This window comes from Lycium ferocissimum, chromosome 7 (genome assembly GCF_029784015.1).
Source record: "Lycium ferocissimum isolate CSIRO_LF1 chromosome 7, AGI_CSIRO_Lferr_CH_V1, whole genome shotgun sequence".
Taxonomy (NCBI): Eukaryota; Viridiplantae; Streptophyta; class Magnoliopsida; order Solanales; family Solanaceae; genus Lycium; species Lycium ferocissimum.
Window position 1 is genome coordinate 10,198,475 of NC_081348.1, and position 13,311 is coordinate 10,211,785.

The window sequence follows — 13,311 nt, forward strand, 5'->3', positions numbered from 1 at the left end:
GTTAATATAGTGTTAAAATAGAATCAAGTCTTTTTATTTAATTTAATTATAGCCTTTTTAGGACAATATTTGATAATTAAGGACCATTGCTTGTTCTAAAGATTTTTGGATCATGTGTATAATGGATGAGGAATCTAATAATCAAGCCTATAATAACATTCAATACATACTCACAGTCGATAATCATAAACATTAACTCAAGTCTATAATAAACAAAAGCACATTCAAATCCACAGAGCAACAACACAGTTAAATGCAAATGTTGCAATGCTCCAACCTTGTCATAAATTACCATTACAAAAATTTGCCCGTCCAAATTCACAAGGCAACAACACAGTTGTCATAAATTGTTTGTTAAAGTAAAAAATAGTTAAAACTAAGTAATAAAATTGTTTGTTATCATCCACCACACACAAATTAACTGTTTGTTACAACCCAAATATCAAATTACTCCTTGATAAAGCCACTAATTTCCTCGACAACAGTCGACACAGCTTTGTCAGCGTAAAACTCAACATTAGCTTCATCATTAGGGACTTCTTTTTCATTCTTAGCTTCATCATTGGGGACTTATTTTTCTACCTCAACTTCAGCAGCAAAGACTTCTTTTTCCTTCTTTCCTTCAGCAACAGGGACTTTTTTTTTCCTTCTTTCCTTTAGCAGCAGGGATCTCGACTTCAGCAGCAGGGGCTTCTTTTTCATTCGCAACTTCAGTAGCAGACTCTTTCTCAACTTCAGCAGTAGACACAATAGCAGGGATATCTTGATCAATTGGCACAGAGAGATCTTGAGCACTTGGCACATGAACATCTTGAGCATTTGGCACATCGACATATCGAGCAATTGGCTGATCAACATCAACCTCAACCTCACCAGCAGCTTCATTGAGAGTCTCCTTCTTCTTCTTCTTCTTCGCCTTCTCGCTCTTTCTAATTCTTTCCCCCTCAACATAAGCGATAAGAATACTCAAAGACTCCTCAATCTTCTCCACATCTTTCGCTTGATTATGCTCTACCTCGCCCACTGGTGCGACGACCCATAGATGTCTCAACACCAATATTATCTTTTGCGGCTGAACTACCTCCAAGATCTTCCGAACGATTATCCTCGGCCTCTTGAGTATAGTCCTCATCAAAATGCTCCATGGACTCCTTCGCCTTCCGACTAGAAGCCTTCGACGAATTTTTTGGTGTAATCAAAACAGTCACGCCTTCAAGTTCACGCTCCAACTCATCAATGATTGGGTCATTATTTTCATCATCATACGACAAATATATTTTTCATGTAATCCTCTCAACTCACGCACTTGTAGGGATGAGTTAAGTGGTGCACCATCTACAAATAAAGAAAACATTAACATTAAGCTTATCTTTTTGCTAAAAAATTAATACCTCGATAACTCCAGCTCTCTTAAATGGATCTCCTTCAACGAATCGCTCCATTTTCTTTGTGTGCCACCTAAGAATCCTAGGAATAGGGAAAGAAACCTCCTCTGATTTCCTAGTATTCCTTCCAAGTGCAGAAAAAGCTTCATATGCCCCGGACACTATAATCACGTAAATAAAAATTGAGTGAAAAATAAACAAGACATATAGTCTATGCTGCATCGGCACCGGTGGTCATAATATTTACCATGAATGCCCGGGGGAAGCCGCCATGTATGATGCGGCCCTTTCTCTGCGTGCACCGCGTGGTGCTTGAACGTTCATCTTCTTGTTAGTAGTCCAGAGTGAGTTCAAATAATTCCTTTTCCCAAGGATAGCTACTGAAGAACTCCAAATCGTCTGCCATTTTATATCGTGTCATGATCCACACCCTTCGACACATCTTTGGCAAGCACTATTGTGTGCAGAAACCACACTAGACAACATTTGAGGTTTTCCTCTTTGGTCAGCCTAGGCCCTCTGATCATCGCCAATAGCTTTTCTGCAGAAATCTTTCTATCGCGACGAACTTTTGTGCAGAATGCTGCCCCTTTCTTAAGTGCCCTTTCCTCTCTAGTTCGGCTAGGATATGATCCATAGTTTAGACCAGTGATCAAAGAAAACTCATTTAAGCCAAAACACACGGGCTTGTCATTCACCAAGAACCACATCTCGCGCTTCTTCTTACGAACCATGACGAAGAATCAGTATAAGCACCAACATTCCATTGAATCTATCGTTGTTCGATATTTTTCTTAAGTGACCAAAACAGGAATGCCTGAACAATTTCCTAAGTTTATGATCTTTTATCGATGTTTTAAAATCAAAGAAGCAATGTTAGCCTACTCTGAACCGAAACTTTTGCTGGAAACGATTCGTAATCATCCAGCCAATCAATCAGACCATACTTGTCGACGTCAATTGTCCTTGCACAATATGGCAATGGCAAGGGATTAGCATTTTCTTCACCACCGGACTCTTCAAAAACATGGGGATCATCTCTTTCACCTTCCTCAACACTATACACATCATTATTCTCCTCTGAGTACGCTTCATTTTCAGGTTCTACAGTTTTTCTTCTTTTATCTTCTCATCTAACTTCTCTACCTTTTCTTTTTCTATCGTCAGATGTGGCCCTAGAACGGTTTGAATTATGTGCCCTCCTCTTCCTCTAGTTCTAACCATTTTTTATAATCTACATACAAACACAGTGACGTTGGTCAACGCCACGACAAAAAAAAACAAGAATAATCGACCAAAAGTCTATTAATAGACCATACTTTACAAAAAGCAAAAACAGAAAAACAAAGATCGAAACAAGCAAAATAAGTAGAAATCGCACATATTTCTAGCAAAAAACAGGCAAAACTTCCAAAATTTTGAAGAAAAAAATCTCAACTTTATGAACACTAGGGTTCTATCGAGTTCGTAAAATGATAACAACTTTCATGGCAAAATGGAGCTCTAAATGCCCTGGAGGAGTTGCTAAATTAAAGAAAATACCTGGAATGGACGGCAAGAACGTTGTCAAGACTGGGAGAGAGAGAATTCTAATGGAAACTTCAATTTTTTTAGAGCGGGAGTTGGGAAGAAGTGAGGAGAGAGAAGGGGCTTTTGTATATTTTAATAATAAGTGAAAGGAGACTTAAGTGTATAAGTTGTAAATTCCAAAGTTTTTAAAATTATAAAATGATCTCGGGACCACTAACCTTAACCTTAAAATGAAAAAATAAAGGGAAAAGAAAATGAATGGCCATGTTGCAAATTAAATTAAGGGAGTGGCTTCGAAGCTAAATACTCCCTAGAAACTTTTCAAACGTTAATTGGAGACCGACTAAACAAGCGTCCACTGTCCAGATCACGAAATCAGAACAATACCAAATTATTTTAAAAGATACAATTATTTTATATCATTGATAGCGTAAGTGGAATTCTCTTACAATTATTTTATATCATTGATAGCGTAAGTGGAATTCTGTTACATTCCACTTAATTAATCTTGCACCATATCTCCTAGCTAGGTAACAATCATTTGAGGTGTAATATACAGCCAAGATAGGATGTGACTTTCAATAAGCATGCGCAAAAGTAATATCCAACAGACTGCTGACAGACAAGATCCCAAATTTCAGCTCAGAGGGTTTGATGCAATGTGGATTCAATAGTTGCGGTTACAATGTTTAATCCAGAATGTGCCACAAGAGCTACATATGTATGAGCTTTCAAAGAAAATTTTGCAAATTAGGATTAACTGGCTTACATTTTTTCTTCTTTTATAAACTTTATCTTATTAGTTGTCTGAAGATGAAGGGACGGTTTTAGTGCAATTTATAAGTTACAAGTTCGAAATTTGTGTGAAAGCGTGACCGTTTTTCGTACCTTTGTGCGAACACAAAATGCCTTCTACATCGATCGAACTGCTATTTTTCTTAATTGTCTAAAGTTCCAAAAAAGAATTGCCATCATTCATCATAATATAGCGGACAGCCGATTGGTACAAGATTATAAAGAGCTAACTTAGCTTCTATATACTGAAAATGTAAACAACAAATTTACACTATCAATACACCTAACTACGCATATGGAATTAATTTTATACCTCCTAGGCCTCCAAAAGATTTTTCCTCACATTAGAGTACGAGCGAGCAAAGGTACTCTCCTGGAGAGCAAATAAAGTTAATGAGGTATCATCTATTGGGTGTGATTTTTGAAATGGTCAAGACGACTATCAGCCAGACGCAAGGAATATACAGTCTGTTTAAACTCGCCCCATGTGAAAGGCCTGTAGATATTATGAGTCAAAAGAATATTGTTGATTTGAGGAGGAGCATTTATCCAAGCGTTAAGTGCAGGAGCCGCAAAGTACATCATGGACATTCTGGTCTTCCATGAATTCATCGCCAGCACCCTATGCCTCACGCTTGTGAATCTTCCATTCGTCAAAGCCTGCACCATTTGTTCTTCCCATAATTAGTCCTTGAATTCAATAGCTTTAAAAGCTTTTAGTACATGTTATTCTGAGTCCATGTTTCTATTAAAAAACTTTGAATTCAATGGCAAAGTTTGATTGACCATGAAATTTAATCAAGAAAGATTTTGAAACGATTTAAATTAAATCATAGATATTTATGTGACTACAAATCATTTCATTAAAGTTAATATGAAAATTTTAAAATTAAATTATTTCTAAATAAGAACGTATTACTTTCTTTTGAGATATGCTAATTAAAAAGAATAATAGATAATTTGGATAGAGAAAGTATTTAATAATCTAGTAAAATTGATAATCAATCTGGTATACAATGTTATATTTAACTAATAGTATTCAAAATTTTGACATTGTTAAGTGTATATAACTTGAACGCAAGTAGTAAATAATAGGCACCGACCTGAAAGGAGTCCCCCACAAAAACAAAGAACTCATTGGGGTCTGGAGGAACAGGGATCCAAAATCCGTCATGAGAACAGATTTGGAGGCCACTAACGTCATTTGATCGAAGTATAGTTAATATTTGAGGGTCAGTATGCTCTCCAAATCCAACTCTTGATTTTGATCCAACAGTAGGGAGAGGAGATATGTGGAGTCGTTCTTCTTCTTCCACTGATGATGGGTCCCAATGATTGTTAAATTCTTTATGATGATGACTATGATTAGGTGCATTAAATGGGGGATAGTGATTGACCCTGAAGCAAGAGTCGTTCTGTGAATCACTTATGAGCTTGCTAAACATAGACTTGTCTTCCATCCGTAAACCTTCAGCCACCAATTCAAGAATGTCGCAAGCCAGCTTCCTAACTGCACTTATGTAATCATTTGTGACGCAGCTGCATAATTTACAAGGCAAATTGCACAATGACATCAGCTTGGAGTACCCCAAGAACTAAATTGCTTATTTAAAGATTGTGACGATAAAACATTATAACATTAAAATAGCATGAAATATAATTAAAGGCTTTTGACTTATTCTTGTCCTGTACGTGGTCCTAAATGAAAATTGGTTACATTATTCATTGACTTATCCCGTTTGCCGCCGGTAGTTACTAGTTAGTAGTTACTAGTATAATAATACTCACATTTATTATGCTTGTCAACGGCGAAAAATAAAAGTAAAAAAGTATTCCTTCATATGTCCTATATATCACATTTCTATAATTAGAAAATTTTAACTTTAAAATTCATTTTATCTTTAATAAAATGATTTATAGCCTCACAAATGTCTAAGCTTTGTTTTAGATCATAAATTTCAAAAAAAAATCTTGTTTTCTTGAATTGTGTGTCTAGTCAAACGGTGTTACATGAATTGGGACGGATGAAATAGTATATATTAGTTATAAATTTGTTTAGATGTTCTAATAGAAAGCTACAAGTCTATTTATATAAATATAAAATAAAAAGATATGCATCAAGTTTACAGTTGACAGTGCAACTGTTTGGGGATTAAGAAGATGATATATACATCTAAAATTCGAAAACAATTGGGTAGTCTGGTCGTGTCTATAACTTAGCATGCTATTATCTGAAAGGTTTTTCTCATCCAACTATAAGCTCACCATATTGACCTAGAAAGGGGATCCATCCACGTACGTGTAAACATATATTTGACTTGCATTTTAAAAATCCAATATAGCCTTTCGCTGGTCAACAGTCAGCAGCTAGCTAGCTAGAACAAACAGGCATTAGGTAACCTATCTTTTTTCCTGAAAAGGAGTTGCCACCCGTATAAATTAAAAAAAGAATATAACTAGTCTGTTTCCAGGTAACCATTTAATTTAATTAGCCTCAAACTAACTACCTTAAGACTATAGTCTTTATATTATACTACTTTAACTTTTCGTCAAATTCCCATTATATATTTAATTATCTTTGCGCAACAAGATTTAAATTTGTAGATAATTTTGATGAAACGTTTGGTACAGTTGAGAAGACCCATTAATGCATCTCCTCTAAGAATATCTTCAGGAAAAAAGTAAATATTACTAATTCTTATCCCCCCTACACGTAATTGATGATGTAACCAAACCAAATTGTATAATAATATATTACGTGAATATGAGAGGAACTATACGAATGCGACGTAAATTCATTAATGGCCTACAGGATAATATAATGCCCACTTGATTTTGTTTAAGTGGGGTAGAGCATAATAATCAGAAGAACAAACTGCACTTTGTTTTTATGACCTGAGACTTGGTCCAAATAACAAAGCTGGATTAGCGGAGAGTTTCATCAGCTTGGTTGTGTACATGCACCGCCATTGAATGTTCACATTTTATGTCTAAGTCTTTTTGTAAATCTAAATCAGAAATGTGTCTCATCTCAAGGAAAAAAATAAAACGCAAGTTGTAAAATGAAATGGCTGTCAATCGCCAGTGTTCGAGCTAATTATGATGGATCAGAATATCAGATACGATTTCAGGATACATTAACATTGTGATTTTTTTTTTTTTTTTAACATTGTGATGACCAGGGGCGGATCTACCCTTTAGGTAGCGGGTGGCATGGCACCCCCTAGGTTAATAAATATTTTATATACTTATGTTGTAATTTGCTTAAATTAGGTTAAATATTTAATTTTGTCACCCCCAGTTGTAAATTAGACAAAGGTGTCACGACTGGTAGACACAAGTTTGAATATATCTTGAACATTTTTCGACTCCCATTTTTCTTTGTGCTTTTTTACTTTCTTTGTACCAGTAATTTCCTTTTTAGCTCTCCCAATTTTCTATTTATCTTTTTATTATTTATATTGTCTTTCCTCATTTCTATTATTTTATCTGTGATTTTTAGCGAGAACACACAAATAGAAACTTCAAAATCCCTTAAATTAAGCATTTCTCTTAATCTCAAATCTGTGAGTATTTAAATTGAAAAACTTAGATCTCAATGAGAATTTTGGATTGAGACAAAAATTCTTTTCTTTTTTTTTATAATTTCTTTTGTTTGTTACTCCCTCCTTCCATGTTTACTTGTATAGATTTGACTTGGGACACTCTTAATAAGCAATAAATAAAATGGGAAATGAATTTAAGTACTAATAATAAGGGTAAAATAGGTATAAAATGATAAATTATGTCTTGATTTTTCAAACTATATAACTAACAAGTAAAAGTGAACATATATTTTTAGTATAATGGATAAATAAAAATGAATGGAGCGAGTGTATTATAAAAATGTATGCTATTCTATAATTGTTAAATTCAATTTAAATCACTTTATTACTTAAATTGTGATGAAAATTTCGTAGCACTGCTTAAAAAAAACATGAAATTTATGATTTATTTTTTAGAACTTGTAGTTTATCTAATTCTACATTTACTTATGGGGTGTATTTACCTACTGAAGAGTTTTTTTTATTATTTTTCTTATTTTGATTGGTGTAATTTTCTTATTGAAGATGTTATTTTACTTGTCCAAATTCACTTTTTAATATACATAAGAGATGCAAGTCCCTTGGTGGTGAAAATGTTGATCTTACTTCTATTGTTAATGGGTGTTAATGAGTGTGATTCCTTGTTTAAGACGCTAATTATGTTCGTTTCTTGATTTTTGAGATGTAATTTTCATGTTTGCAAATTAAAAAAAGCCTATTAAGTTGACCCGAATAAACTAAAAAGAGATGGACGTAGATCAAATCGCGTTCACAATAAGATGTACATTAAAAAAAATTGTAACAGTGGCAGATGTTGAATCACAGATCAAACTATGATGATGACTACATGTTGTTAATACACCGGCCACCAGCAGCTAGGAAACTCTCATTTCACCTAGTCAACATAATTTAAGAGAAAAATAGAATAGCGACCTACTAGTTAAGGAAAGGATAAAAGAAAACATAATTATGGTAATACGTTTGTTTCTATAGCTGGTTCCTCTCTGCTAAAAACTACCTTTGTTAGGCAAAACACGGACTGTACTGGCTTATCTAGTTCGAGAGCTATAAATTGCACTAACTACTTCTACTTTGACGCATATTAAGTATTACTACTGTCTTAATTATTTTGCCATCTTTTTTATATTTAGAAATAATTTAATTTTATAATTATCATTTTAGCTTTAATTATATTATTTATAGAGATACAAATATTTAAGATTTGTCCTAAAATATAAGTTTTAAAAGTCTTTTTTTTTTTAATATAAATTGACAAATGTCGCGTAAATGTGATGAAATGAGTAATATACTTATTCTTTCAACCAATAAAATTTAAAAAAAAAAAAAAAAAAAAAAAAAAACAAATGTTACCTGAAAGTAGAAGGGTCATTAGAGAGGGTTTTGGCTCGTTGAGAAAGAGAAACAGGATTGGCTTCCAAAAGAATATATTCAAGATCACCCTTGTCCCCATTGAATCCAATGTTCTTGCAACCATACCCAAAAGGAGTCGCAGGTCCAGCGCGTTGCTTCTGCGAAACTGGACGTGAAAAGAAGTCCACAGCTTCCCTCTCCATTCTCGCAATAACCTTCTTTGGAACACCATGGTTTACTACTTTGAAGAAACCATAATCTTCGCATGCTTTCACTATCAGTTCAGACACATTGGACTTGTCATCGGACAAGTCAATTGTGGGAACTCCTAAAGCCGAGGTTTTCTTGTTAGCACGCCGTAGTAGCGGAGTTGGAGTTGACACGACCATATTAGAATGTATAATCAAGTTATAAGTTGTCTTTGAGGAGTATGTGATTTTCAAGAGTGAAGACTTTAATGGAGGAGTTGAGTTTTGCTAGAATGCCCTATCGATATGAGCTCTCGTCGATGATGCATATAAATAGATTAGAAAGATGGAAACGAGGGAATTAGGACTTGGAGAGGGGCCCTCAAAGGATATATAAAGGAATATTTTTTATTATAAAAAAATAACAAGAAAAAGCAAACAAGAAAGGGTGTCGTGGGTGCCGTGGGACTGGGGGCAAGGAAGCGTAGGGGTGTTGCCACGACCTTGACAAACTTTTTTACTAACCTTTTCTCAATTTATATGGCACTTTTTAATTTTTGAAATTTAAATTGTATAAATTTTAACTATCATTTTAAAATGTATTTTTATAAATTGATATGAGAAGTTGTCATTTGTAGTATTTTTCATGTAATTTTCAAATATATAAATTTTAATATTAAAATATCGAGTTAACCTAATCTAATTTAGCTTTAAAATTTAGTTAAATTAATTCTCAAAAAATAAAAAGTACCACATAAATTAGGACGGATGGAGTATACTATTCAACAATTTTTAAAATGAGGTTCCCAGCAAAATTTATGACACTCGTTCTAATTAATGGGATATAATTGTAATCGGTTTAGATTCAAAAAAGAAAGAAATTATAATTTAAAATTTTATGCATAACATTTATATGACTATAAAAACTTGGATAAAATAAAAAATGTAGTAACTTATAAGAAAATTATATTTTTTTTAAATTGGAGAGTAACTTAGTAGGCGTTTGGCCATAAGAATTATTCACTTTATTCAGGGAATTTTTTTCACTTTTCAACTTTTGGCCATAAGAATTCCGAATACAACTTGAAATTGTATTCCGGAATATCAAAAATTCGAAAAACTTGTTTTTCAAAAAAATTCACTGTTTTCACTTTTTTACAATTACATTTCATCAAAAATTACAATTTCAAAAATTATGGTAAACCGATTAAAAACAATTCACATTCATTTTCCAACGAAATTCCAAAAAAAAATGGATTTTTTTTTTATTTCATGGACAAACGGGGCTTAGTCTCTTTTTTCTTCATTACTACAAATTTGATGTACTTTTAGCAAACGTTACATCTTTTCAAGACTGGGTTAAAATAGTGACCACAAGTCCACGGATCAGATTCAGATGTACTTTAAGACTCGGTAATATCGCACGTGCATCAAATAGTAGAATCAACAGTAGACTGACCACAATCACAGATCAGTCTATTGCTTTGAAAATGAAAATTGCATACCCATGTTTTAATACTCTCTCCGTCGGTGTCTTAGTTTAACTTGACATTGAATTTAAAAAATAAAGAAAAACTTTTTAAATGTATGATTTAAAATTAACCTTAGATATTTATGTAATTATAAATTATTTTATAAAGTTAAATTATTTTTAATTATAAAAATGTGTCAATCTTTTTAAAATAAATTAATTAGAAAAAAGAAATTTGAAGCGGAGGGAGTACTAAGTACTAACTGGCGGAATGTTTGAAGTTACAGCACCCTAACGATATGTTTAGATACTGGAATTCTAGTACTGAAAATGGAAAGCTCCTGACAAGAAAGCATTTTTTTTTCTCTTTAGACTCATACATGTCACGAATTTGAATTAATTATGTAGTGAATAATTTCAAATACTGAATTATTAAACCATAAAAATACAAAATTCACTCTAGCCAAATCTATTCTCTTTAATTTTTTCTTTGCTAGCTCTAGACTATGGTCGACACTCAAGTCAAACAGATTTTTTTTTTTTAAAAGAAGTCCTATATTAAGGTGTGGCGGCGAGGGAATAGGGGAAAATGTCGAAAGGGGCATGGTGATCCATAGGTAGGGGAGTGGGGAATGTGTTGATGGGTAACCTAAGGGACAAATAGAATGGTCGGCAAATAGGGACATTAAGTCAAGGGATGACAGTTTGGGGCCAAATTAAAACTGTGTGTCCAGCGGAGATTTGTTTCTTCTCTTTGGATTCTACTACTGTTCATTGTTCAACACGTTTATCTTAAGTGACGCGAAATTGCTTTTTTGAACCAGCCGCGAAACAAATAATCTACGCGGATTTTGACTTCAGCTTTTCCTGAGTCTCTTGTTCCATTTAAATTTCCCTCTTCATATGTATACTAATAATCTGTTTGGTCAAATTTATTTTTTCTTGAAAGTGTTTATATTTTTTAATAAATGTTAATTTTTAAAAAGTGAGGTATTTGACTAAGCTTTTGGGAGAAAATAAGTGTTTATAGGGAGTAGCAGAAGTTGTTTTTCAGAAGCTAAATAATTGCTTGTGCCCAAAAATACTTTTTTGAAAAGCGTTTTTGGGAAAAATACACTTAGAATCACTTTTTAAAAGTTTGGCTTGAAACAATCACTCTCTAAAGTCTTTCTAAATTAATTGGTGTATGGCTTTTTTTTAATCGGCAAAAATACTTTTAGAAAAGCGCTTTTGAAAAAAACATTTTTCAAAATAAGTTGATTTTAGAAGCTTGGCCAAACTGGCTATAGGTCTCGTTTGGTACGAGGGATAAGGGACAATTAATCCCGAAATTAGTTTTGAGATGAGTTTATCCCACATTCGATTGGTATAAAATCGTGATATAACTAATCCCGAAATTAGATATTCCTGAATATATTGTTATTTTTATTCTCGTGGGAGGATGGGATAACAATCACGGAGTAATTAATATGGATAATTGATCCTAGGATAACTTGTTCCCCCACCAAATGACCCCTTAGGGTTGTTTTATGAGCTACTTTCTTGCGAAATTTCACATAGCGAAATTTCACATACACCTTCAGATACTCTGTGTATTTAAAGCGTGTTTGGATAAATTAAAATAAAGAAAGCTCAAACACTAAAAAGTTCTTTTAAGTGTTGAACATGATTTATAAATAACTTATTACGTGTTTGAGTTCAAGTGCTGAATTTGGTATATAATAGGTATGTACTTGTAATTAATATGTTTGATTTTGGAGATTAAAAAAAATATTACTCGTAGAGTTAAATGGTAAACGATTTAGTCAAATAAAAAATTATAAAAGTTAGGGATAATAAACTTATATTATATGACTGAGTTTGATTTATAAGAAAAACGTTTATTATAAACTGGTCTAACCAGCTCATCATAAGCTTGCCCAATCAGCCTCTTACTCAAACGAATTAAGGAAGTCCTTTGTTGCATTCTGTTAGACAATGAGAATATATTGAGAAACATATATCTGTAACCAAATATGTTTGGTCTGAAAGTAACTTGTGGAAATGTGCGCCTTAGTCACGGATTACCCTCTATATATGCCCTTAAGATTTTATGTGAGGTATAAATTTACCCTATTTCTTGTGAATAGTTTTGACTTTAGGGGTGTTGGTTGAACTGGGGTAGTAACTAATACTCTTTATTAAAGTCTTGGTGATGTTAGAGCTTAATCAACATACTCCGTCCATTCATTTTTACTTGTCACGTTTCATTTTTTTAGAGTTAATTTGATTAATTTTCGAAGCTATTAAATTAGATTAATTTGATATTTTAAACTTAAAATTTAGATTTGAAATCTATACGAAAAATACTATTATAATGTGCAATTTTTCTCATATTAATATGATAAAGAAAAAGACATTTCAAAATGTTATCACACATGTAATTTGACTCTAGAGAAGCAAAATGTGATAGAATGTAGGGAGTATAAGAATTACGTACTTTGCAATTTAATATTTTACGCAACTGTAGAATTGTCAATTTGTCAGGACAAGTTTGTCTGTCAGGTTGATAATTAGACTCTGTATATCACAAATACATTTTTTCCCTTTGCCAAGAAAAAACAAAGGATCAATTACTCATGTTATTTGTATTATTATCTACATTGTGATGATTAAATCGAAAAAAAAAAAATGAAAGTACTTGTACTCAAGATTCATAACCATGGCTCTAGATGTAACTAGAAATAAATAAATAAGTCTGGGTTTCCAAATCACTGGACCTAACTCTTTTTATTCTGGAAAATTCTATCAACTTAATTCATCTTATAATTTATATCAAACGGCAAATTACCAATACAATAACCATCTATTTCTGTGATCATCAACTAGATTTGTAGGTTACTAAAGAATGTGCATGGTAATCTTGAACCATCCGTTAATATTTGACAATCAAATTTTGTTGATATTTTTCCTAAGAAAAAAAAAAACCTGCTGTAAAGCTTCAATTA

At 32.8% G+C, this 13,311-nt stretch overlaps 1 protein-coding gene across 1 annotated transcript; it reads right to left on the reverse strand.

Annotated features, from left to right (window-relative positions):
- Window positions 1-3,867: 3,867 nt before the first annotated feature.
- On the reverse strand, window positions 3,868-9,196 carry LOC132063309 (gibberellin 2-beta-dioxygenase 2). Its single transcript, XM_059455790.1, has 3 exons — window positions 8,666-9,196; window positions 4,814-5,249; window positions 3,868-4,370 (listed from the first exon to the last, which is right to left on the reverse strand). Exons 1-3 carry the CDS (start codon window positions 9,052-9,054, stop codon window positions 4,116-4,118), a joined length of 1,080 nt encoding a protein of 359 aa, XP_059311773.1. The 5' UTR covers window positions 9,055-9,196; the 3' UTR covers window positions 3,868-4,115.
- Window positions 9,197-13,311: the final 4,115 nt, after the last annotated feature.

Excerpts from the sequence above, each read along its gene's own strand:
- LOC132063309 (XM_059455790.1), bottom strand. The coding sequence starts at position 9,054 with ATGGTCGTGTCAACTCCAACTCCGCTACTACGGCGTGCTAACAAGAAA. Across the intron at positions 5,250-8,665 it reads AATGACCCTTCTACTTTCAG|CTGCGTCACAAATGATTACA; the intron begins GTAACATTTGTT and ends TAAATTATGCAG. Across the intron at positions 4,371-4,813 it reads TTGTGGGGGACTCCTTTCAG|GCTTTGACGAATGGAAGATT; the intron begins GTCGGTGCCTAT and ends CAAATGGTGCAG.